This window comes from Rhinoderma darwinii, chromosome 1 (assembly GCF_050947455.1).
Source record: "Rhinoderma darwinii isolate aRhiDar2 chromosome 1, aRhiDar2.hap1, whole genome shotgun sequence".
NCBI classification, from domain to species: Eukaryota; Metazoa; Chordata; class Amphibia; order Anura; family Rhinodermatidae; genus Rhinoderma; species Rhinoderma darwinii.
In genome coordinates, this window is record NC_134687.1 from 466,476,871 (window position 1) to 466,504,459 (window position 27,589).

Consider the following 27,589-nt stretch of genomic DNA (forward strand, 5'->3'; position numbering starts at 1 on the left):
GCTGCACTTTGCTAGTGAAGTGCCTGCTACAGCAAAAAAAGGCAGGGCACAGAAAAGGTGCCGTGTCTGCACAAAAAGGGGTATCCGTAAGGATACCACATATCAGTGCGACACTTGCCCATCTAAACCCGGACTGTGCATGAAGGAGTGCTTCCGCATCTACCACACCTCCCTGGATTAAAAATGTTATACTTTTAAAACCCCCACCCCTCCCTTTATCATTCTGGTCTTTTACCCATTTTTAAAATTGGACACTAAAAAAAACAAAAAAAAAACCTCAATATACCCCTAGATGAATACCTAATACTCTAACAAATGTGTATGAACTGTACAATTTTTTCAGGCCTATGCTTGTGGCTAAAAATCATCCAAGTAAAAATAAGGCCTCAAAACCCTTGTGGTGTTTCTTCACTTCCAGGCACTGCCAAGTGTCCAGACAACATATTTAGACCACTTTGGGGATATTTCTAAAATCAGAAGAAAAATCCCAATAAACATTGAGGTGTCTTCCTGCACTTACATGCTGTGTCTGAAAAATCTGTCCTATAAATGACGCATTTGTGAAAAATTTAACATTTTGTTTTTAATGGCAGATTTCTACTAAATTCAGCCCCAAAAAATATGGGGTCATAAAAGTGATGACACACAGAGATAAATTCTTTGACGGGGGCAGTTTCCAAAATGGGGTCACTTCTTTGGTGTTTCCACTGTACTGGTACCTCAGGAGCTCTGAAAATGCGACATGGCACCCGAAAACCTTCCCAGCAAAAGCTGTGCTTCAAATGGTTCTCCTTCCCTTCTGAGCCCTGCCGTGGGTCTAAACAGCAGTTTATTACCACATATGGGGTGTTGCCGTAATCAGAAAAAATTGCTTTACAAATGTTGGGGTGTTTTTTCGCCTTTATTCCTTGTAAAAATGAAAAAATTCTATGCTTTTTACGAAAAAAAGTAGATTTTCATCTTCACAGACTAATTACACTAAATTCTGCAAAAAACTGTTGTGACAAAATGCTAGCTATACCCCTAGAAAAATTCCTTGAGGGGTGTAGTTTCCAGAATGGGGTCACTTTTGGGGGGTTTCCACTGTTATGGTCCCTCCAGGGCATTGCAAACATGACATGGCACCAAAAACGATTCCAGCAAAATCTGCGCTCCAAAATCCAAAAGGCTTCTGAGCCCCGCTGTGAGTCCAAACAGAAGTTTATTACCACATATGGGGTATTGCCGTAATCGGGAGAATTTGCTTTATAAATGTTGGGGTGTTTTTTCTTCTTTATTCCTTGTAAAAATGAAAAAATTCTATTTTTTTTCAGAAAAAAGTAGCTTTTCATCTTCACAGACTATTTCCACTAAATTCTGCAAAAAAAACTGTGGGGACAAAATGCTAGCTATACCCCTTGAGGGGTGTAGTTTCCAAAATAGGGTCACTTTTGGGGGGTTTCCATTGTTTTGGCACCACAAGACCTCTTCAAACCTGACATGGTGCCTAAAATATATTCTAAAAAAAAGGAGGCCCTGAAATCCAGTAGGTGCTCCTTTGCTTCTGAGGCTGGTGCTTCAGTCCATTAGCGCTTTAGGGCCACATGTGGGGTATTTCTAAAATCTGCAGAATCTGGGCAATAAATATTGAGTTGCATTTCTTGGGTAAAACCTTCTGTGTTACATTAAAAAATGTATTTGTAATGACTGGGTAGGGAGACAGACAGGTGAGCACTAATCTACCCGCCACTCAGTCCCTGCCTACTTGCAACGACCCGTCCTAGGCGACGGGGTACAACTGGGCGACGGTCCCTACGCTCAGTAAGTGCAAGACAGACAAACAGACAAGGGTGCACAGAAGCTAGGGAAACGGGGCAGCTGCCCACGGAGACACCGTGAGCAACAAGAGTAGTGAACGAGCCGAGTCAAACCTGGAGTGAACGAGGTACAAAAACGCTAAGCAGGAGAGTGGTCAGAAAGCCAAGGTCTATAACAAGCAGAGGATGAGTAGTACAAGCAGTAGCAGCAAGGCCAGGAAACAAGCAGAGCAGAATCACAAGCAAAGGAGGTACAGGAAAGGCAGGTATAAATAGACAGTGGGCGGGAGCTAGCTCCGTCTGGCCAGGCTGTGATTGGCTCTCCCACTCCTAAGCCTATCATCCTGAGTGGTGGAAGATGGAGTGAGACTCACAGACATAGGAGCAGGTGCAGACTGATTGGCCATGGGCGTCGACACAGAAGCTGTGTCTGGCAAATCCTTTACAGTACCCCCGCTTTTATAAGGGGCCACCGGACCCTTTCTAGGTGGACCTGGTTTATTGGGGAAACGAAGGTGGAACCTCCTGAGCAATACCCCAGCGTGAACATCCCGGGCGGGTACCTAAGTCCTCTCCTCAGGCCCGTATCCTCTCCAATGGACTAGGTACTGGAGGGAGCCTTGGACAATCCTGCTGTCTACAATATTGGCCACCTCGAATTCTACCCCCTCAGGGGTGAGAACAGGGACCGGAGGTTTCCTCGAGGGAGCCAAGGACGGTGAGCAGCGTTTAAGGAGGGAGGTATGAAAGACGTTGTGCACTCGAAAAGACGGGGGCAACTCCAGTCGGAAGGCGATAGGATTAAGGACTTCAATTACCTTGTACGGCCCTATAAACCGGGGAGCAAACTTCTTGGACTGGACTTTAAGGCGCACATTTTTAGAAGATAGCCACACCAGATCCCCGACCACAAACAAGGGGTTAGCAGAACGTCTTCTATCTGCCTGAGTATTTTGTATGCTCTGGGACGCCTCTAGGTTCTTCTAAACCTGGGCCCAGACTGTGCACAGTTCCTGATGAACGACATCTACTTCGGGATTTATGGAACTACCAGGTGAAACGGAGGAGAACCGTGGATTAAACCCAAAATTACAGAAAAAGGGGGAGACCCCTGACGAGTTACTGACCCGGTTATTAAGGGAAAATTCGGCGAGGGGAATGAATGAGACCCAATCATGTTGACAGTTAGAGATAAAACACCTTAAATATTGTTCTAGAGACTGATTAGTCCTCTCCGTTTGGCCATTAGTTTCAGGATGGAAAGCCGAGGAGAAGGACAGATCAATCTCCAACTTTTTACAGAAGGCTCTCCAAAACAATGAAACAAATTGTACCCCTCTGTCAGAAACAATATTGACAGGAACCCCATAGAGACGCAGGATGTGTTTGACAAACAAGGTAGCTAACGTCTTAGCATTGGGTAGTTTCTTGAGGGGCACAAAGTGGCACATCTTACTGAAACGGTCTACTACAACCCACACCACCGACTTGCCTTGAGATGGAGGCAAATCGGTGATAAAATCCATGGAGATATGGGTTCAAGGTCTCTGGGGAATGGGCAAAGAACATAGTAGGCCCGCTGGTCGGGATCTGGGAGTCTTGGACCTAGCACAGACCTCACAAGCGGCGACGTAGGCCTTAACGTCTTTAAGCAACCCAGGCCACCAGTAGTTTCTGGCAATGAGGTGCTTGGTACCCAGGATGCCTGGATGGCCAGCTGGTGCCGAGTCATGATTTTCCCTGAGTACCCTTAGCCGGAATTGCAGGGGAACAAGCAGCTTGTTCTCAGGAAGGTTCCCGGGAGCTGAACCTTGATCAGCCGCAATTTCGGAGACTAAATCAGAATCAATAGAGGAAATTATTATACCTGGAGGCAAAATACAAGCAGGATCTTCCTCTGAAGGAGGGCTGGCCATGAAGCTACGCGACAGTGCGTCAGCCTTAATATTTTTAGACCCAGCCCTATAGGTGACCAAAAAGTTGAATCTGGTAAAAAATAACGCCCATTGAGCTTGTCTCGGGTTTAGCCTCCGGGCAGATTCTAAGAAAACCAGATTCTTGTGGTCGGTAAGGACTGTTACCTGGTGCCTAGCCCCCTCCAGGAAGTGGCGCCACTCTTCAAATGCCCATTTAATGGCTAAGAGTTTGCGGTTGCCAATATCATAGTTACTCTCAGTGGGCGAAAACTTCCTGGAGAAGTAGGCACAGGGACGGAGATGGGTGAGGGACCTGGTACCCTGGGACAAAACAGCACCCACTCCCACCTCGGAGGCGTCAACCTCCACGATGAATGGCTCCATTTGGTTGGGCTGAACCAGCACTGGGGCCGAGATAAAGCACTTCTTAAGGACCTCAAAAGCCTGGACAGCCTCAGGAGGCCAGTGGAGGAGATCAGCACCTTTGCGAGTGAGATCCGTAAGAGGCTTAGCGATGATCGAGAAGTTAGCAATAAATCTCCTGTAATAATTAGCGAATCCCAGGAAGCACTGTAACGCCTTCATGGAGGCAGGTTGGACCCATTCCGCCACAGCCTGGACCTTGGCGGGGTCCATGCGGAATTCATGAGGAGTGAGGATTTGACCCAAAAATTGTATCTCTTGCACCCCAAACACACATTTTTCGGTCTTCGCAAACAGTTTGTTTTCCCGAAGGGCCTGGAGCACCTTCCTGACATGCTCAATGTGGGAGGACCAGTCCTTGGAAAACACAAGTATGTCATCAAGGTACACTACAAGAAATACCTCCAGGTAGTCTCTTAAAATCTCATTTATGAAATTCTGGAAGACCGCGGGAGCATTACACAACCCAAAGGGCATGACGAGGTATTCGAAATGACCTTCGGGCGTGTTAAACACAGTCTTTCACTCATCCCCCTCTTTTGATGCGGATAAGGTTATAAGCCCCCCGTAGATCAAACTTAGAGAACCATTGGGCCCCCTGAATCTGATTGAAGAGATCAGGAATCAAAGGAAGGGGGACCACCTAAAAAAACCTCACACCAGAGAGATGGCGTATATTGGGGTCCCTTTTTCTAAGTAGACAACCTAAAAATTAACCATAAAGGGACATAGCCCTAAGAAGGATAGTATACTAAAATAATATACAAAGATGCAAACAAAATACTTTATTGAATATAATCGACAGTAACATATAATGAAAAGAGAATGGGATACGTCATACACAGAAATACAAACAGCAGGGTCAGATGGAATAGACCATGACAGCAGAGTCAATCATCCAAAACTTTGACCAGACCACGCTCCAATAGTGCATATAGTATAATAGTGCACCTATAAATATAGATAGCAAAGTCCACACAAGGTATATTGCTACCAACTGATGATAGCGGTACACAAAAGTAGACAATGGATAATATCCATGCCCACTATAACCTGCAAGATATATCTAATGCATGGAAGAATAAGGTGTCCAGAAAACTCAAATAGTTTCAAGAAGATCGCCAGAATATGAATAAAACACTGACTACGACACAATCAAATCAACAGCTAGCACATACCCTGGGACATGATGCAGAGCGCAGAAGGTCAAAGGAGATGAATGGCTGAATAAACGCCTCGACGCGCGTTTCGCCCTGTGACCGGCTTCGTCAGGAGGCTACATACATTAAAACTCTAGGGGTTTAAATAATAAATGGACAAAGTTAGGCTCACCTGCGGCGAATGAAAATCGGCGCTCGACACGCCCACCGGGCGGCGCACGCATCACGGGACGCGCCGCGCATCATGTGACAGGCGCCACGTGATGAATCATCACCATGGCAACCCTAGACGCTAAGCGGCACTCCCGAATGCCTGCCCCACCACAGGCGCGCGATCGAGCGTCTGTGCAGACACCGCAGCAGAGACAACGCAGAATAGCAAGGACAAGATAACGTAAATAAAAAATTGACAAATAAAGTAATGGGGAATTCCTGCAGCAGAGGGACCGGCTGGCAATAGTTATATATAAGCGAGACAAGTATAATAAATATAAAAAAAGTAAATATACAAATGTCAGTAGTAGATGCATATATTAAAAAATATAGTGTAGAAAATATACAGCAATAATTCATAATTATTAATGATTAATTAACCATTAATAAAAACGTGCAAAAATGAGAAAGAGGACATACACCAAAAACAATGGTGATGAGAGTGATAAAAAGTGAATAGTAATGGAAAAAATAAAAAACGTGCAAAGATGAGAAAGAAGACATACACCAAAAAGATGATAATGAAGATAATAAAGTGCAATAAACAAAGTAAGTATAAAAAAAAAAAATTTAGAATGAAAGTGTGGATATAAATATATGAATATATATTGAAGTGAAAAAAGTTAAATACTGTTATGATATATGAGCCATACAAAATAAGTTAAAATATAAAAATAAATATATATATAAAAATATATTACATGAAGAGTATAAATATATACATATATATATATAAATATATATAAAAACACATCACATGAAGAGCATAGATATATACACACATATATAAAACAAAAGCATCATACAATACATACATAAATTCATATGAAATCATATACAGTCACGCAAATAGAAAACAAAAACTGGATGATACAATATACAATATACAGAGTCAAATACATTTAAAATATGATAATAAACATATAAGACTCCACAGTACAGATAATAGTAATAAATATACAGACAAATATAGAGCCAATTTATATAGAATTCATAATAAAAATTATTCATTAGCTGGTTGTTTAGAAAATGTACAGTAGATGATTTGATTGAAATAAAATTCCCCCAATAAACCCTTTTAGAATGAGATGCATTGTTCATGTAAAGGGTTTGGTTGCCTTTCTACATTTTCTGTATGTATTTAATTATGAGAGCACGACAACATTTTAATTGTTTTGAGCTTAAAAACAAATAAACAGAACATTGACTTTTCAATAGCTTTTTTCATGTATTTTAATGGCTTCAAAATAATACAGTTGCAGTATAGCCCAAAAAAAAAAAAATGGCTGCCATGTAGCTGTCGACTTTAAATGGTTCATGTCACCATCACTGTATCAGAAAAAGCAGCAGGAATATATTGCCTTGTAAGTATAGCTCGATATAGATTTACAGAGGTTCTTGAAAGTCCTCTAGTGGTGAGATAAAGGTATAAGCCCTCCACCCAGTATCTCATACAGTCCTTTTTCAAAGAACAACATCGGTTTCGCCTTCACCATTTGCAATTTGCTGACACAAAAAAACCTCTATATTCCCTGTACTCTTCTCTTTAGGTGGTATGGTCTTCAGTATTCAGCACATCTGTGCACTTTAGTTATTAACTGGAAATATTCGAGTGTATTTATAAGCAGCCATCTAAATGAATGTATGAATAAATGAAGGGTGTGAACCTGCAGTGAGTAGTATGAGAGTGGAAAGGTTTTACTGTTTCATAGCTGTTTATTAGGCTTGCATTCTAATATATATTGACTGTGTGATTTTTTTTAGGGACATTTTCAAAAACCATAAAGTTAGCAGATGGTATAATTGATACCAAGCCTGGACTTATAGAGAAGCATTGTGAGTCTGTAAACTTTGAGGTCTGGAAATGTTTCAGTTTGTATCATAGCGTTCCGAGGTGTATTATACTTAATCCGAATGAACTCCCACGTATGAGCCTTCCTATGCTCTATCGTTACAAATTAAAAAAGTGAAAGCTTTAAATGTATTTTGTGAAGACCTACACCTTAAACCCTCTATTGTTTTGTCTGTAAGCATAGGTGGCAGAGGTGGTGTTTCCTGCAGCTGAGAACATTGTGGTGGACCTCACTAAAATACTAAATTTGGATGCCAATGAAGTTACAGTGAGGACCTTATCAGCACAAGGAGAGTCTGAGGATTCCTGCACTGCTCACATTCCACCTGATTTACTGATGTCTCCAGCACAACAACATCCAAGGACTATGTCCAAATGCAAGCCATTAGCAAGTGCTGGTGTACCAGATACCAAAGATGAACATATATGTCCACACAGAAAAGTGGATGAGGCTTGGGAGCACCCCCATACAGTGTCTCCCATCCATGGGCATACATTGGAACCTCCAACATCAAACTTTCATAGTCCAGGTCATGGTAGAAGATCTCCATCTCCTCAGCGGATACTTCCACAACCTCAAGGTGCACCCATTTCTAACACAATGGCCAAAGCAATGGCGAGAGAAGCAGCACAAAGGGTGGCAGAGAGTACCAGGGTAATGTGTGCATTGGCTTTAGATGTGTTCGTTTTTTGCTTTCATAGACTATGCACAGTTCAGTCAAATTAATATAAACTCTAATAGATGAAAGTTTGTAATTATAAATCACAATTATTAATAGTAGTAATTATTTTTTGGTAATATTTGTGTGTCTGATAATAGAAATAGAGTTCTTTAAGTTTTCCTTACCCTTTTCATACTGGATATACACAGCAATTTTTTATTTTTTTTGCTACATTAAGAATTATTGGGTGGGTTCAGATGTGTTACGGATTTTCCAAGGATTTGTTAAGGATTTGCCATGGATTTTAGCCTTTTGCATTGCAGAAATTTGTGGTGAAAATCTCAGCATACCCCAAAACCTGTGATTTTTTTTAGATAAAACAATCCGTATGTACTGAACTGTAAATTGTTGTGAAAACTCTAAACAAATCTGCCTCATCTGAAATTGTCCAATGTGTAGTCTTTAAATATCCACTTAGGTAATTCCAAGGCCAATTATACACAACACAAATATCTGATAACAAATATTTGCACATGTTGGTATTTGGTTATTCCCTTTCAAATGATCTTTGTGTTTTTTCAGGAGCGGACACAGGAAGCAGAGGGCCCCTGTGCAAGAACAGTACATGGGCCCTCTGGTCTCCAATATCTCATCATAAATCACCCATATGTCTATAACAATCTATTAGTAAGTCTTAGCATACAATTCTTTAGCTCAAGCATTTACATGCAATCTAATCGAGGAAGGCTGTTTTAAGTTGAATTCGGGCCTCCTTACCTTCTGGGCCCCTGTGCAGTTGCACAGGTTGCACCAATGGTATGTTTATCCCGTGTTTGACAGTCTTGACCGAGATTATATTTTTCTTCTTCATTTTCCAACCACAATGCTAGTGATCTTGTCGTCATAATATTAACTGCCTGTTTTTCACGTCTCATGCTCCTAAAAACAACTTTTTTCTGTTGACCAATTGCTGCTGATTACATTAAAAGTGTCCATATCCCTAAAATTATTGTAATCCAACCTTATTCAATGAATGCTTTTACTCAATAGCTACAGGGCTTCACTCATCTTTAAATGTTTCGTGGACAACCCTGATCCATGCAATGGAAAACAATGGATACACTTGTCTGATCTTTTAGTATTCTTTAAAAAGTTTTACTACTATGACTCTGCAAAATTTGTCCAGGATTAGTGAAAATTATATTTTACATTTATATGTGCTCATAGTTTAATTTATTTTTGATCTACTGCAGAATGAGAAGAGGAACCTGTTTAGTGAGAGGAGTAATGCAGTACATGATAACTCAGATGAAGAAGAGGATGGCTATGATTCTCCACACATCAAAAGAAAAGGAGCTTCTGTTGATGAGTTCCTAAAAGGTTCTGAGCTTGGGAAGCAGGTAATTTCTGAAGTTTTAAAAAGACCCCAAAATTCGGAGAAATTGAATGAAGTATCTGGTATCCCAGATGATACTTTGCTGACTGCATTAACTGAAAGCTGGGTCTGAAAGTAATGCAATGTAATATCCCAGAAGAATAGACTTGTATGCCCCTGCTTTCAGTCTAATAGTTGGTTCTTTGTCACCAATCAGGTCAGACTAACCTTTTAGGCATTAGAGCAGTGTCTAAGAGCCCATGATCAGCGGGACCCAAAGCCCTTTCATCTGTTAGAACGCTCACTAACCACTTAAAGCTACTGCAAAAAATAAAAAGGAAATGTTTGAGGGCATAAGTGCTCCTCAAATACATTTTAGTAGCCCAAACAAAATATATCCTGGCTATAGTGGTTAGTAGGGGCAATTCCCAAAACACACAAGTCAGGATTATCATTACATATAGTCCTTCTCAATTAATTAGAATATCATCAAAAAGGTAAATTTATTTCAGTAATTCAATTCATAAAGTGAAACTCCTATATTCTATAGATTCATTACACACAGAGTGATCTATTTCAGCATTTTTTTTCTTTTAATGTTGATGATTATGGTAACAGTTAATGAAAACCCAAAATTTAGTGTCTCAGAAAATTAGAATATTATATAAGCCCAATTTCAAAAATGATCTTTAATACCGAAATGTTGGCCTACTGAAAGTATGTACTGTATAAGCACTCAATACTTGGTCGTGGCTCCTTTTACATGAATTACTGCATCAATGCGGCGTGGCATGGAGGCGATCAGCCTGTGGCACTCCTGAGGTGCTGTGGAAGACCAGGTTGCTTTGATAACAGCCTTCAGCTCGCCTGCATTGTTGGGTCTGGTGCCTCTCATCTTACTCTTGACAATGCCCTATAGATTCTCTATGGGGTTTAGGTCGGGCGAGTTTGCTGGCCAATCAAGCACAGTGATACTGTGGTTATTAAACCAGGTATTGGTACTTTTGGCAGTGTGGGCAGGTGCCAAGTCCTGCTGGAAAATGAAATCAGCATCTCTATAAAGCTTGTCAGCAGAAGAAAGCATGAAGTGCTCTAAAATTTCCTGGTAGATGGCTGTTTTGACTCTGGACTTGATATTACACAGTGGACCAACACTGTTGCTCCGTGGCCCAAAGTCCTTTTTTCAGATGAAAGTAAATTTTGCATTTCATTGGGAAATCAAGATTCCAGAGTCTGGAGGAAGAGTCGAGGGGCACTCAATCCATGTTGCTTGCGGTCCAGTGTGAAGTTTCTACAGTCAGTGATGGTTTGGGGAGCCATGTTATCTGCTGGTGTTGGTCCACTGTGTTATATCAAGTCCAGAGTCAATGCAGCCGTCTAACAGGAAATTTTAGCAGTGTGGTGGGAAGTCCCAAAAATCAGCCCTGCAAACGGCGCTGTTCCCTTTTAAAAGGATGTGAAATTGGTTCCTTGATGCCGCATGGCAAGGAAGTAAACAATATAACTAGAAATATACCAGGCACAATAGAAAGGATTTGGCACTACTCATCAGTCTTTTAAGTATGTAGCAGTCCTATGAAGCAAAGATTGGAGCAGGAGTTTCTTTAACCAAAACACTTGGGTGGTGCTCAGCAAATAAGATTGAACAATCTGTGAACAGTATGTAGTGAGAGATGAAATTACGGCACTCACCCGTTTCGTTTGTATTCTTCCTTTAATGTGGCATCAAGCAAAAACTTAAAAGCGTACAAGGGAGGACATAGCAGATTGCAGGTTACAGCCTGTTTCGCGCTAAGTGTAGCGCTTCTTCTGACCTAGAAAGTTCTTTAACCCCTTTCCGCCGCAGCCCTTTTTCAGATTTTCATTTTCGTTTTTTCCTTCCCACATTCCAGAAGCCATAACCAGTGGCGTAACTACCGCTGTAGCAGCCGTAGCGGCTGCTACGGTGTCCGCGGCATGAGGGGGCCCGTGTCGCCCGCCGGCACGGGCCCCCACCATGGCCGGAGGCTCTGCTTGCTGCCGCTATGGCTACTACAGCGCGACACAACTGAACACTACGGCAGAGCAGTGAGGTATCTCCCCGCTCTGCCATTAAAGGGGTTGTTCCTACAAAAGACATGTATCCCCTATCCACAGGATAGGGGATACATGTGTGATCACTGGCAGCGATAGGGAGAACGGGGGACCGAACGGGGGGAGCTGTAAAAAAGCCACTATCTACAAGGGGGGGTTGTGTGACACCCAGGGGAGGGGGGGGGGGGCGTCAAAAGTTTGCTATGGGGCCCAGTCTTTCCTAGTTACGCCCCTGGCCATAACGTCTTTATTTTTCCGTCGATATAGTACTATGAGGGCTTGATTTTTGCGGGACGAGTTGTAGTTTTTTGTAACACCATTTATTTTGCCATATAATGTACTAGGAAAGGGTAAAAAAATTATTTGTGGGGTACAATATGAAAAAAAACAGCGATTCCTCCATGTTTTTTTGCACGCCGTTTTTACGGAATTCACTGTGCAATTAAAACAACATGTTAACTTTGTTATCTTTATTCTGTGGGTCAATACGATTACGGCGATACCAAATATATATAGTTTTTTCTATATTTTACTACTTTTACATGTAAAACCGAAGTGTAAAAAAGAAAATTTATTTTGTGTCGCCAAATTCTGAGAGCCATAAGTTTTTTATTTTTCCGTTCATTAAGTGGTATGAGGGCTTATTTTTTGCGGGATAAGCTTTAGTTTTTAATAATACCATTTTGGTGTACATGAAACGGTTTGATCACTTTTTATTTCATTTTTCGTGGGAGATTATGTGACCAAAAAATAGACATTCTGGCGTTTACAAATTATTATTTTTCACCGTGCGGGTTAAATAATGTTATATTGTAATAGTTCAGACTTTTACGGACGCGGCGATACCAATTATGTTTATTTATTTATTTTTTTACTATGCTCTAGGGGGAAAATGGGAAAAGAGGTGTTTTTTCAACTTGTAATATTTTTTTTACACTTTATTTAACTCATTTTTTTTATTAGTCCCCCTAGGGGACTTCAACCAGCGATCGTTAGATCGCTTGCACGATATACTGCAATACTAATGTATTGCAGTATATCGTGATTCTGACAGGCACCTATTAAGCCCTGCCGGAGGCAAGGCTTAATAGGTGTACAAAGATGGCGGACCAGAGGGCGCTCATTAAACCCCCAGGCAGCCATAGCAACCGTCGCCCTCCCGTGATTGCGTTGCGGGGGGCGCAATGACCTGTTAGAGGGGGTCGCCCCCCTCTTTCTGATGATTTAAATGCTGCGGTCGGTATTGACCGCAGCATTTAACGAGTTAAACTAGCGGTATCGCGCTCGAGCACGATGCCGCTATTTACTCTGAAGTGTTGGCTGTAACATACAGCCGACACCGGCATCGTATGGAGTGTGCGTGCGCGCGTGTGTGTGTGTGTGTGTGTGTGTGTGTGTGTGTGTGAAGCTCACAATGGTGAAGTCTAAACAAACAAACAAAAAGACTTTATAGAGAGCGCAAACAATAATGGTAATGCTGATAGATTTCTGCTACTGGAAATCTGACACAACATTCTCAGCAATGGACTAGTGATTTGAAGAACTGTGCTTAGAATATTGTGTCAGATTTCCAGTAGCAGAAATCTCTAAGCATTACCAATAGGTCCAAAGAGTGAAAAAGAAAAAAAATGATCACCCCTGATGGAAGGCGCTCCTGCACTTGTAAAAGTAATTCAACTGAAATCCCAGTCGGGACAAGATATCAAATAGGAGTAAACATTTTTAATTTTTAAAAGACATACATGCTGTGTCATAAAATTGGAATAAAACCTAAGCGTTTCGACCCTGAACCAGGGTCTTCCTCAGGCTTGAAAAAAGTGAGAGGAAAAAAGAAATTTACATCCTTAAATGTCCATTTTGACCTGGAAGCACTTCTAGGTCAAAGGGCTTGGTTACAGTTCATGGTGGAAGTGTTTTTTTTTCGTATTACCTTCTTGACATTGATACAAAAGTTAGATATTAGTGAACCAAAAACTACATATGTACATTTTTAAAACAATAGTCATATAATACGAAAATTGTGAAACATTACTTAAAAAACATTGTAGGTCACATAATCCGTGATCAGCAGCGTGAGCGTACTCGTTGTCATGGGGATGCTACTCTGAGAAGCTGAAAGGGCTGGACAGATCAGCAAGAGGAGCCCAATGTTCCTGAAAATTTGGACAGCTACCTCTCTGTTATGAAAAGAATCCACCGGGGGGCGCTATTGGTTTAAAATTTGATGCATATAATAAAAGGAAGAGTATAATATTACTATTTTGCCATTATGTACACAGATTAAAAGATAGTGATGGAGTCACATCTACAGACCATGGGTAGTACTACATTAAACTTTTTCTAAAAGCGCATACACTATTGTTAACAATAATAATAATAATAATAATAATAATAATAAAAACTTAGAGAGATAGAATATCCTCTAAACTCAAAATATATATGCTTATGTATATATATGCACAAACATGGATATACAAAAATTCTCATTTTTTGGACGGGTGTTATATAATTTAGGACCATACTGTTTCGATACACTCATTTAGTCCGTCAGGGGTCAGGGTCTGGAGTTTAAAGATCCAATAGGACTCTCTTTTGTTCAATAGTGCTCCCCGATTATGTATATCCTTCGTTATTGTTTCTATGGGTGTAATTTTTATTTTTTCAATATTGGATTTGTGGTGTAATAATAAATGTCGGGACAAACTATGTTTCATAAAGCCGGTTTTTGTGTTGTGTCTATGACCATTTAGTCTGCAACGCAGTGTCTGTGTTGTGCGTCCAACGTATTGGATACCGCACTCACACTCAATTACATAAAAGACATAGTCTGAACTGCAGTTTAAAAAGGTGTTAATCTTAAATTCCTCTTTAGTTGTAAACTATACAATATTTTTCCTCCCATGGTCAATGCTGTTACAACACAGGCATAATCTTCTCCCGCATCTAAAAACTCCTATGATGTGGGGAAAGAGCTTTATAGCTTTTTGTGGATTTTTTGTATTAGGTCTGCTAGGGGTTATGATATTTTTAATTGTTCTCCCTCGTTTAAAAGTGATGCCTGGCTTTTGGGGGATCAGATTTTTAAGTATCGGATCCTTCAGCAGAATACCCCAATGTTTATTTAAAGTTTTCCTAATAAATTTGTTTCCAGCATTGAAGGTGGTGATGAAATTCCCTTTGAAGGTGTTCATGTCTTTCGCCATTTTGACGGGAGTGCTTCTTGTTCCTAAACATTGTGTTTGTGGTATAGATAATTTTTCTTTATCTGTACTATTTATTAGGGATTTTGGATAACCCTTATCTCTAAATCTCCTATGTAAAATCTTTGATTATACTTTGTAACTGGATGTTGAAGAGCAATTTTTTCTTACCCTTCTATACTGACTGCATGGAATATTAGTAGGCCATTTTTTGTAATGTGCACTTTGAAAATTAAGAAAACTGTTGGTGTAAAGGATCTGCCAGGCACAGCGGGGTTAACTCCCAGAACTAATCAGTCAGCACCTGAGAATACATCCCTGAGACTGACTCCTGCTTCCACCATTCAGGCTGGCAGGCTTAGGAGTGGGAGAGCCTATCGTAACCTGGCCAGACTCAGCTAGCTCCCGCCCTCGGTCTATTTAAGCCTGCACTTCCTGTCCCTCGGTGCTTGTTATTGCTTGTGTTTCCCTCCTTGTGGTTTCCTGGCCCAGCTACAGCTCCTGCTATTTTTGATCCTGCTCCATACAGACCCTGGCTTACCGACTACTCTTCTGCTTTTCGTTTTGTACCTCGCACACTCCTGGCTTGACTCGGCTCGTTCACCACTCTGGTTGCTCACGGTGTTGCCGTGGGCAACGGCCCCTTTTCCTTGCTTGTGTTCCTTGTATGTTTGTCGTGTTTGTCGTGCACTTACTGAGCGCAGGGACCGCCGCCCAGTTGTACCCCGTCGCCTAGGGCGGGTCGTTGCAAGTAGGCAGGGACAGAGTGGCGGGTAGATTAGGGCTCACTTGTCCGTCTCCCTACCCCCTGCCATTACAGTTGGTGTCTTCTTCCTTGAAATTTGTTTTAGCAGTGAAAATATTGGTGTTGTGACTTATTTCGAGGTCTAGAAACCCTGGTTTAGGGTCGAAACGCGTAGTTTTTATTCCAATTTTATGACACAGGATGTATGTCTTTTAAAAATTACACATTTTTACTCCTCTTTGATATCTTGTCCCGACTGGGATTTCAGTTGAATTAAATTTACGAGTGCAGGAGCGCCTTCCATCAGGGGTGATCATTTTTTTCTTTTTCACTATTTGGACCGCATCCACATCGACTAACGCTGATCATTCAGCCGCCTGTGTTCACCCAGAGGGCTAGCAGACTACACACATACGGAGTACTGAGGCTCCATTGGTTTAATAATCGAGTTGTGCCGACCATCTAGCACAACTCTAAAAGGTGAGTGCAAAATCTTATTTTAAGCACATTACTGTTTCAGTATGTACCCTGCAACTACAGCAATACCCCAGAGGAGCACTCTGTGTCTTCTTTTTTCTTTCCATATCAATGCCACATTACCAATAGGGTATGAACTTTCTATAGAGGCCTTTTTATTTGTGAAATCATAGATGACAGACTTCACTAATCTACTCATGTATGTATGACAATGCAGGAGATTATTTTGGCTGAATTTTTATTAGTAATATAAGTTCTCTCCTGTGACTTTTTTGATTACAATATAATTCCAATAATAGATATATATTAGGGAATGTTGTTTATGAAGTTCCCCAATACAAAAGTGACACGTTAATAGAAGTTAAAGCCGCCACAAACACTGGAATGGACATCGCTAATTTTTGCACTTTATGAGTTTTTTAACTTGAGCGAAAAGTCGGATTCCTAATTGATGTTTTCTATAGAATCTTGTTGTGGAATGATTTTGGAGGCCACAAATAGATAGTTAATTGAGATGTGATGAGTAAAACCTCTTCCCCTTTTCATCTGCCAATTACAACATTTATTGAGAATAAGCAACTGGGAAAAGGGATGAAACTTAATTGGTGGCAAATTATCATGGTAATAATTGTGTAATTCAATTAGTAATATGTAAAATTTGTCAGGATTTTAACTAGGGATTAGTCACTGCATCATGATGAAATTCAAGCAGAAAGGATCAGATTGACAATCAGATTTCCAGAAAAATATTACACTCTAAATACTAGGATATCTAAAACCCCTGTGAAGCAGTTTGATATTTTAGGTGCAGACATATGTCACTTGAACTGAATGCAACTAAGTTATCTTGACCTATATTAAAAGGCATAGCAAGCCATGAACACAAGCATTCTATGAAAGTCAAGCATTGTATACAGACTGGTGGAATTAATATTTGGATTTAAAAGGAAATACCTTATTCAGGCTCTATTGGCACAGTATATTAACTGACATTGTTCTTATTTTTACTGGTGATTTAATTGATTATATTGCTGTATTCTTGCTGTAAATTAGCAGTTCATGCACTAACTTTTTATTAAAGGGGTTATCCAAGGACCAAAATTGTTTGGGATTTATATTTTTATGTTAAAAGAAGTCCCTTACTAATGTACTTTCATTTTTAATTCTGTACTGAATCGTGCAGTTCAAACCCAGTGAATTGGTGCTGGAAGTCCTGTAGCTTTTCTAATATTGATGACGCGCCGTGCTGTTCGTGTCGGCGTGTTATTAAGCACATGACTGCAAGGGGCTGGCACATCGCCTATCGCTGGAGTCCCCAAAGCAGAGCATCAGCTGGCACTCTGCCGGGAACATATATGGACAGTGACTTCAGGGATTTCCTATCGCTGAAGTCACTGAACAGAGCATCAGCTAGCGCTCTGGCTGAGGACTCCTGCACTGCTGCCAACATCACTGTCACTGTCCATATATGGACAATGACGTCGGCAGCAGCACTGGAGTCCCCAAGCAGAGCATCAGCTGATGCTCTGCTCGGGGGACTCCAGTACTGCTCCTTTCATCACTGTCCATGTATGGACAGTGACTTCAGGGGTTTCCTATCGCTGAAGTCCCTGAGCAGAGCATCAGCTAGCGCTCTGCCGAGGACTCCAGAACTGCTGCCAACGTCACTGTCCATATAGTGTATAATACATACTTAATATTACCCTTCATCCCAAACTCCTCCACACATGTGCATTTCTTAATGCAAAGTCGTCTGGCTGCCCTACCTCTTGTCTGTAGTAGGGATGGCTGGTTTCTCTTCTAGCTCTATCCCTCACCTCTCTTAAATACATTGCTCGCTTTCTTGAATCAAGCTCTTTTCTCTACAGTGAATCACTGATTGGTGACAGTGGGCAACTCTCATACACAAAAGTCCATTCCTGTGTGACCAGTGCCGTTCCCACACCAATGCATTAAAGGGAATCACTCATTGAACTATGAGTGAACAACAACTTATTTTAAGTCCAAAAATTTAGTCCCCATCCTCAGTGATGTCCTAGACAGCCACCTACTCTGCCGACTCCTTGTCCCAGGCCTGCACAGATTATAGATGGGAATTAATGCATTAGATCAGAGCAAAAAAGTAGCCATCCGTAACCAGCATTACCCAGTGGTACATATGATTTTTAATTTCACAACTGGGCATCCACTATTCACCAGTTTATAAACCTTTTCAACTCTTATAGCCAAATACAAAAGAGTAATGAAACTCATTCCCCGTCAAGTTTTGTTTATGAAATCTGTCATAAAAATTAATTTGGAAAAAATGCAGTGAACTGTGGGATATAGTTATGTTATGACCTATAATATTGATCACAGAAGTTCACCATCACTTTGTTCTAACTTATTTTTCACCAAACAATAACTACATGGACTGTATTTTGGTCTTCATAAAAATGTACCTTCAAATATGAATTAATATCTTATGTCTCTTTCTATTTGGACTGATCAGCCGCACTATTGTCCTGATGATGAAAGCAGTAGGGGCTCTGATTTATCAGACATCTTGGAAGAAGATGAGGAGGAACTTTATTCAGAGATGCAACTAGAGGATGGAGGCAGGAGACGTGTTAGTGTTACTTCCCACAACACACTTAAGGTAAGAGGACTAGCGATCAGCAAGCAGTTTGGGTTGAGTTTCCAAAACCTGCATGGTATTTTCATAGCCTTAATTATGAAGACTGGGGATATGGCTGTGACTTCCTAATTTATTATATCCTTGGATGAATTAAAGGATATGTCTAGTGGAACTTTGCCCACATCACAAGTAAAAACGAGCATCTCGCAAGCACATTGTTTGATGCCAACGCTAGAAAAGCCAGTGTTTCTCGAGTAAGAAGCCAGCAGATATGTGAGCATGACAATAGCTTATCATGTACTGTTTGCTTAGAAACACCTGCCACATAGTCTCCCTTGGTATATAGAGTTAAATGATGGAGCTACTGGTAGTACAGTGCTGCACCTATTTTTAACTTTCTGTTAATATTAAGCGATTCTTTCAAGTATGAACAAATGATAAATAACCATTATAAACGCAGTAATTTTCTTTTTTCAGAGAACATATGCTATAATTATTTCCTGGGCACAGAAATGCATAATAAGCTTTTTTGTGTGTATACATGCACTAAGGCATAAAAAAAGAGCTAGTTTACTGCCTGGAAGAATCTAAACCAGGGGTCTCAAACTCGGCCGGGTAAGTGGGCCACATATAGAAAAAATTAGAAGTTGATGGGCCGCATTTCAACAATCCAGTTTTCCAGTTTAAGTGTCAGTAAATGCAGTGCGGCGGCTAAGTTGGCAGCGTTTGGCAGACACACAAATGTCAAGATTGGGCAGCCCCTTTTAAGATATGTCCACAGTGCCCTCTGACACAGTATTATGCTCCCTAAGTGCCACACACAGTATATTGCCCCCTGTAGTGCCCCTACACAGTATAATGTCTGCTTAGTGGCCCCCACACAGTATAATACCCCCTTCCCCTGGCTGCCATGCACAGCCCCCCTGTAGATAGTGATCTTGTAGCCTAGTACAGAGTTTCCCAACATTTTCGAACTCGAGGCACCACTGGAAAAATCACATTTCCTCAGGGCACCCCTACCAAAAACTGTTTAGAGAAAGACAGAAAACAGCTAAAAACCAGTGCTACACTCTCAGGGTATGTTCACACAGCGTTTTTTGTAAGGCAAAAAAAATCTATCTCAAAATTCCTTCAGGAAGTGACAGCGTTGTTTGACCTTTTTTTTTTTTTTTTGCGTTTTATTTAAAGAGGCTCTGTCACCAGATTATAAGTGCCCTATCTCCTACACAATGTGATCGGCGCTGTAATGTAGATAACAACAGTGTATAAACAATTTTAGATTTATGCTAATCAGTTTCTTAATAGACAACTGGGCGTATTTTTACTTTATACCAACTGGGCGTTGTGAAGAGAAGTGTATGACGCTGACCAATCAGTGAGCAATCAACGTCATACACTTCCCATTGTTACAGTGTGATTGTGCAGTGAAAGAAGCTGGGCTGGAACAATGAGAAGTGTATGACGCTGATTGGTCACTGATTGGTCAGCGTCATACACTCCTCTGTACAACACCCAGTTGGTAAAAAGTAAAAACATGTCCAATTGTCTATTAAGAAACTAATTAGCATAAATCTAAAATTGCTCATAACTTGCTAAAAAATGATCGTTTTTCAAAATAAAAACCACTGTTGTTATCTACATCACAGCACCGATCAGATTATGTAAGAGATAGGGCACTTATAATCTGGTGACAGAGCCTCTTTAAGCTGTTGAAGCGAATGCAAAAGGCGCAGGAATAAAAAAATCACCAAACGAGCACCGCAGGTATTTTCTGCCTCCTATTAATTTCAATTAAAGGTCAGAGGTGGAAACCACTTGAAGACTATCAGCCCCCCACTCACAGTAAAATGACCATCAGCCCCCCCCACTCACAGTAAAATAACCATCAGGACCCACTCACAGTAAAATTACCATCAGGCCCCACTCACAGATTCCCCATGTAGATAGTGCCAGACAGCCCCCTTGTAGGTAATGCCACACAGCCCCCTTGTAGGTAGTGCCACACAGCCCCCTTGTAGGTAGTGCTACACAGGCCCCTTGTAGGTAGTACCACACTGGCCCCTTGTAGGTAGTTTCACACAGCCCCCTTGTAGGTTGTCACACAGCCCCCTTGTAGGTTGTGCCACACAGCCCCCTGGTAGGTAGTGACACACAGCCTCCTGGTAGGTAGTGCCACACAGCCCCCTTGTAGATAGCACCACCCTTCCTGTAGACAGGGGCACTGTAGCTCCCTGAAGGAGCGGAATCCCCCTGTGGCCGGGGATTCCGCTCCTGGAGCGCTCCGCTTGATGTCTCTGTCCATATATGGACAATGACATCAGGGGCAACTCCTGAAGCAGAATCCCCATCCACAGCGTTGCCAACTCTGTGACCGGGGATTCCACTCCAGGAGAAGCCCTTGACATTACAGTCATTACACATACATGGACACAGATGACAGGGGCTTCTCCTGGAGTCGAATCCCCGGTCACAGCGTCGGCAACGCTGTGGACGAGGATTCTGCTTCAGGAGTTGCCCCTAATGTCACTGTCCATATATGGACAGAGACCGCAAGCGGAGCGCTCCAGGAGCGGAATCTCCGGCCACAGGGGGATTCCGCTCCTTCAGGGAGCTACAGTGGCGCTAGTAGATTGCAGAGCAGGGAGATATATAGCTCTGCTATAGTGCGCCGCTGGCCAAGGGGGGGCCCGTTCCGACGGGCTTCACAGACGCCCTCATGCCCGGTGTCGCCACCCAAGCCACTTTCTGTTCTCCCAGAAAGCACCTCCTCATTCCCCCACCGAGCCCTGGCACTTAGTCTCTCCACCTTGCCCCCTGATGCCCACCAGCTGTCTTTGCCCTGCCCCTCCAAAGAGACCCTACTAGTTTGCTTTCACCGCTGCCCTACCATCCACCCCTTTACTTTGTGCCCGCCCCAATAGTGAGGGGTGCCTCAGACTCCTTGGCTGTATGGGGCCCAGAAATTTCTGATTGCGGCCCTGGACAACACTGTCCAGATATGGACAGCGATGTCAGGGAATTCCACATAGTCCCGGAGCAGAGCCGTTACTAGCGCTCTGCCCGGGACTCCGCTCTGGGGAAGATTCTGACAACACTGTCCAGATATGGACAGTGATGTCAGGGAATTCCACAAAGTCTCGGAGCAGAGTCGATACTAGCGGCTCTGTGTCCCGCGGGCCGCAGATGAGAGCCTCAGGGGCCGCATGCGGCCTGCAGGCCGCAAGCTTGAGACCCCTGGTCTAAACTATATGAAGGTGACACCTTCATATCTGCTGCTCTTTTCACTTAATACAATGACCTCACAAGTGGTCATATTCCTTTAAGGCAGATCTGTCACCATAATATGCTGCCCGATGTACTGTTGATCCAAATAGTGCAACAAAAATATTTGTGTGTTTAGCTAATAGCACCTAGCATAGAATACAGCCGATTTCTAGTTGTGTGCCTGTATACAGGGGCACCATATTATGATGAAAGATCCACTTTATTTAATTAATGGATGAGAAATGTTACTGTTAAGTATAAAGATATCCTGACTTATTTTACCTGTGTATAACCACACACCCTCCGCATACTGCAAAATATAGAGCACGGTCCCATATGACTATATGGATTTCATATTACTGCACCGTACAAGAGTCACATTCCCCTACTTAAGCCTGTAATGAGGCGGGCATTTTTAGTTTTTTAATTTTTTCCTCCCGCCTTCCAAAAGCCATAGCTTTTTAATTTTTTCGTCAACATAGCCGTATGAAGGCTTGTTTTTTGCGCAAGTTGTAGTTTTTTTTAATGCACCATTTAATAGTCCATATAACGAAGAAACATATTTATGGGGTAAAATGGGCAACAAACAGCGATTCTGACATTGTTTTTCAGGTTTTGTCTTTACAGGATTTATCTTGCGGTAAAAATGACATGTTACCTTTATTCTATGGGTTGATACGATAAAGGCGATATCAAATTTATATATTTTTTTATGTTTTACTACTTTTCGCCATATTCCGAGAGCCATAACTTTTTTATTTTTCTGTAGTTTTAGCGGTGTGATAGCTTATTATTTGTGGGATGGAGCTGTAGTTTTTATTGGTACCATTTTGGGGTACATGCGACTTTATCACTTTTTTGGGGAACATTTCATGTTATATGGTAATAGTTCGGACTATGTTAACTGTTATTTTTTTTAACATTACTTTTGTTTAAAAAAAAATGGGAAAAAGTAATTTTTTTACTTTTAAAAATTTTTTTGTACATTTTTTATAAGTCCTCCTATGGGGAACCAGCAATCATTTGCACTATATACTGCAATACTAATGCATTGCAGTATATCGTGATTTTGATATGCTCCTAATAAGCCAGGCCTCTAGCAGGGCTTAATAGGAGCACAAAGATGGCAGACCTGGGTGCCTTCATTGGGCACCCAGACGGCCATGACAACCATCGGCACACCGTGATCGCATAGCAGGGGAAACGATGGGCTGTTGGAGGGGGTCACCCCCTTCTTTGTAATGCAGGATCCACCTGTTATAGATCACATCTAATTATTAACTTAGATATGATCAATAGCAGGTGGATCCTGTGACCCGCTGTTACCAAAAGCTGTCAGTCCCACTGACCTGATAATTTTAGGTTTCAGTGCAAAATACCAAAAAGCTGTATCTCAAAAAGTTAAAAAAAGTTAACACTTTCAGCACCCGGGACAGTGACTACCACTGGAGTTAATAGTATTAAACGTTAACTTACCCTGATCTCCCTGCTTCTTCCTCCAGTCCGGCCTCCCGGGATGACGCTTCATCCCATGTGGCCGCTGCAGCCAATCACAGGCCAATCACAGGCTGCAGCGGTCACATGGACTGCCGCGTCATCCACGGAGGTCGGACTGGATTTCAAAAGAGGGACGTGTCACCAAAACAACGGGCGGGGTATGTATGAACTTCTTTTACTTACAATTGCTGCGGAAACTCTGCCCGAAATGGCTGCCCCTTCTCTCTATCCAGCACTGATAGAGAGAAGGGGCTGCCGATTAGTGCAGTGCAATTTTGCAGAGAAAACGGGTCCATAAATACGGTTAGAATACTGGTGACAACGGGCCCGTATTTACGGGCACGGATCCATAAATACTGGTGCAATACGGGTCCAATACGTGTGACAAAGTACCCGTATTTACACCAGTATTTACGGGAGGAAAAAAATATGTTCGTGTGCATGAGGCCTTAGATAATATTTTAAACAGCTCATGTGTGTCATACAAAAGAGACTATGAACACACGGTCCAATTTGTTATATACACTGTTTTTACACAGGTAAAGTTGAATATGTATTATCTGCTCGTGATTTGCTATGTGTCTTTAATATTCATTCAAATCAGTCAAATGTTTTTTCTACATAGTTGTATAGTGGATAAGGTTGAAAAAAGGCACAGGTCTATCAAGTCCAACCTATCCTATCGAGTTGATCCAAAGAAAGGCAAAACCCACCATGAGGTTGATGCCAATTGCCTCATTAGGGAAAAATTCCTCCCGACTCCAAATTTGATTCTTTGGACTCTGGCCAACTCTAAAAATCTATACTTTGGTGCAAAAGAAGCTAAAACCACGTTTCCAATAGAAGGATTATTTTCTTGACTTTAGCAGCACAGAAGATGAATTTCCCTTGTTAGTGTTATATCATTGATTTGCGGAATGCATCATAGGCAGAGTCATGCACGTAAAAAGTCATGTAAAAGGAAAATGCTCGACAGACGGCAATGCGTAATTGTTGCTATATTTGTGTTATGCTAAATGGGAAGGTTTTGCCTCTACTTCTAACACTAATATTGACAGCATCCTAACTTGACTAACCAGTCCCATCCAATGTGTGCTGCATCTAAGCGTCACAATGGCTGTCTGTGTGCAGCATCTACCCTTGCATGGTCCTATTCTTACTATAGCATTGATATGCCAAGCTCTCATTGTTTGTACTGATCTTATGTGCTCTGACACCAGCCAAGCTCCTAATCATGTCTTTATTTTCACAGATTCACATTCAGAGCATGAACCTTTCCTTCACAGAGTAAACTTGCATGTCTTATGTTTTCCATTGCCTCTCAAACTAACCCTGTCTTTATTTTCTTCTTTCTCTTCCTCTACTTCTTTTTCCATGTTTATTCTTTGTTTTTCACACTTTTTCTTTTTATAATGTTGTTTTTAATTCTTTGTTGTTGGTCTTTTGTTTTGTTGTGTATTTTCTTGTGGAGTGCTCTAAGACTAGTGCCACAGAGCCTTCTGTAAAGGAGCAGCTGGATTATTCCCCTCCGCATCCTCACTGTAAAAAACTGTTCAGTATTCCTGAAGTGGCAGAGGAAGACAGTGGAGAACATTCAGAGGTCTTGCACAGAGGGCGCCCAGTAGGCATTGCTTGTAGTGCAAGAGGAACCATAGATAGAACTAATAGAGTGCCACTGCCAAGGGCTAGTAGTCAAGATGGGAGACATCAGAGTCCATGGCATTACTCAATGTGTAGGTTGAATGGGGCCACACCATGCTCATATGATATTACATGTGAAGGGAGCAAGCTTGGAACTCTCTCCAGGAGCCCAGACAGCGGTTTGGATTGTGGAAGTGAAGAAGAGGAAGCTCGTTTTCATTACAGGAAAGGCTGCAACACCATTGCTAGAAACAATATACAGGAGCTGCAACAAAATGATGTATGTCCTAGAGACCCAAAACAAATTTTGACCCGCAGGAAAACCCTCACCAGGCAAAGCAGCGTGGAGGAGGATTTTGGTGATATCAGTTCAGGCTTTCTAGATAACACTAATGGGTCCAAGTGCCACAATGAAAACCATGAACCACTGCCATGTGTCAGGGATTTAAATAACAGTGACAACCGGTGCTGGAAATCAGACGTATATCAGAAAAACTGTAGCAAAGCAGATCTAAGGCCAACTCACAGAGACACAGAAAACTCTCTGGTGTGTTTAATAAAAAAAAAACTCCTTTCGCCATCTGCTTGCAAAATTATTTGTGCTTTTTTTTTTTAATTTGTACTTTTATTTTAATTCCTCTTTTATTATGTTTATGGGCTTCCATCTGGGATCTGTTTGCTGATTGCTTGTAATATGTTCTGCCTCCGGTCTATTAATCAGCAATGCTTCAAAGGCTCGGGGCCAAGCTGTCCTTTTTGTTTGCTTGTAGTTGCGAGACTTTGCTGTCTTTCTGTTTGTCTGTGTATTTAAGAGAAAGTATATTTGCAAAACATTATTTACATTTCTTTTACTTGACAACTGAAACTTAATTTTAATTAAGGGTTAGCTGAAGGATAATTATTAGAATTATTTTATGCCAATTGTCACCTACATTAAGTTTTTCCCCATTATTTTACTAGGCAGTTCAGCTTTTAGGTGTCTGTCTAGATCTGTATCTGACATATATATGTAAATTTCCACAGACTGTTTCAATCAAGACTAGTTAAAAAAAAACAAAAAAAAAAAACCCTGAAACACAGCATACGCATATGGGCACGCACCCTAAAACTATATTAATTATTAGACTGTAGATATGCGTACTCCGTATCATGAGTCACATCATCAGCTTTTACAGATCTCTAATAATGAATTAAAAGGGAAATATCTCTCCAGCATCTTAAAAGGGTTGTCCAGTTCTAAAAAATTGATGGCCTAACCTTAGGATAATCTGATCAGTGGGTGTCCGACTATCGGAACCCCCGCTGATCTGCTGTTTTGAAGGGGCCACGGTGCTCGTACTATTTCCCTTTCATTACTGTCATGCTTGTACTGAGAATACACAATACACTTGTAGCAGCGGTTCACAGTATTACAGTCTTATCCCTTTTACTTAAATGGCAGGAGGCTTCAATACTGTGATCTACCATGACAACTGTGTTGGCGATTCACAGTACAATCAGATAGGGAATGAAGGGGAAGCAGTGCTCACCACGGCCCCTTCAAAACAGCTGATCGAAAAATATCCTGAAAAACGGCTGGAAAATTTGGAAGCAGAACGCCTCCAAACATCTGCTTATTGATAACAATGAGAAAAACTACGTTCAGTTCCGACGGGGCTTTTTTTACGCGGCCGAAAAACGTGACTTTGATTTAAAAACGTCTGAAAATCAGGAGCGGTTTTCCCTTGAAAACAGCTCAGTTTTTTCAGATGTTTTTAATTTTGTGTTTGCACATACTCTTATAGTGCTGTGATGGCCTTTGAATAGTATTCTAGAATGTAAAACAAAATTTCATATTTTTTAATTCTACTTTCAAACCAAAATTGCCAGTAATTCATGCCCCTGTGTATTTTAAGCTTAATGGAAGAAGGTAGTTGGTCTTTTTTGCTTTCTTGTAATGGGCTGTACCTTTTTTTTTTTTTATAAATATATGGTCCAAACACAAGCACATGACTGCATATCATATTATGCAGCAAAGAAGTCTACCTCTGTATGCCTCCAATTTCATACTGAATCCGACAGAAAGAAAATTCTGGTTTGTTCCTATAGATGCCAATTATGGAGGTATACTTCGAAAAAATATCTCTGTAAGAGTATGCTCACACAGGGCAGATACACTGCGTCAAATCAGGATCCCACCTCAGGACCAAAACCTTTCCAGTCCACAAGAAAAAAGATCCTCCCTCTAACCTTATTGGAATCCAGAATCTCTTTAACTTGAAAGACATCAGCCGAACCTCTAGGAGCAGTAGATGTATCGGAGGGCTTGCTGTAACGGTTGAGGACCACAGATTTCAGGAGGGAAACATGAAAGGAATTGGGAATTATGAGAGTAGGAGGCAAACGTAGCTTGTATGACATGAGGGTGCTGGCTGTAGACAATAAAAAATGGAGAGGTAGCAGTAGATTCACTCATCTGATTATTATATGAGAATTCAGCCCCTGGAAGGGTATGTACCCAGTTGTCATGTTGTGCAGATATAAAATGACGGAGATAATTTTCAAGCACTTGGTTAATTTGTTCAACTTGGCCGTTGCATTGCTTGCTGATGGTACGCGGATGAAAAGTCCAATTTCACGTCCAGAAGTTTACACAGAGCTCTTCAGAATTTGGATGTGAATTGGACGCCCCGATCAGA

General features: G+C 41.5%; 1 protein-coding gene across 23 annotated transcripts in view; it reads left to right on the top strand.

The window, feature by feature from the left end:
- Window positions 1-27,589, top strand: part of RIMBP2 (RIMS binding protein 2) — a 602,457-nt gene that overhangs the window by 434,176 nt on the left and 140,692 nt on the right. For 15 of the 23 annotated variants that reach the window (XR_012849985.1, XR_012849987.1, XM_075833186.1 and 12 more), the window contains 4 exons: window positions 7,545-8,015; window positions 9,276-9,422; window positions 18,384-18,530; window positions 24,742-25,458. Coding sequence is in view for 19 of the 23 variants with exons in the window: in XM_075833186.1 (XP_075689301.1) it covers window positions 7,545-8,015; window positions 9,276-9,422; window positions 18,384-18,530; window positions 24,742-25,458 (1,482 nt within the window). In the remaining 4 variants the exon portion in view is untranslated. The remainder of the gene's footprint in view (window positions 1-7,544; window positions 8,016-9,275; window positions 9,423-18,383; window positions 18,531-24,741; window positions 25,459-27,589) is intronic. The other 8 variants (XR_012849994.1, XR_012849995.1, XM_075833283.1 and 5 more) reach the window with 1 other exon arrangement.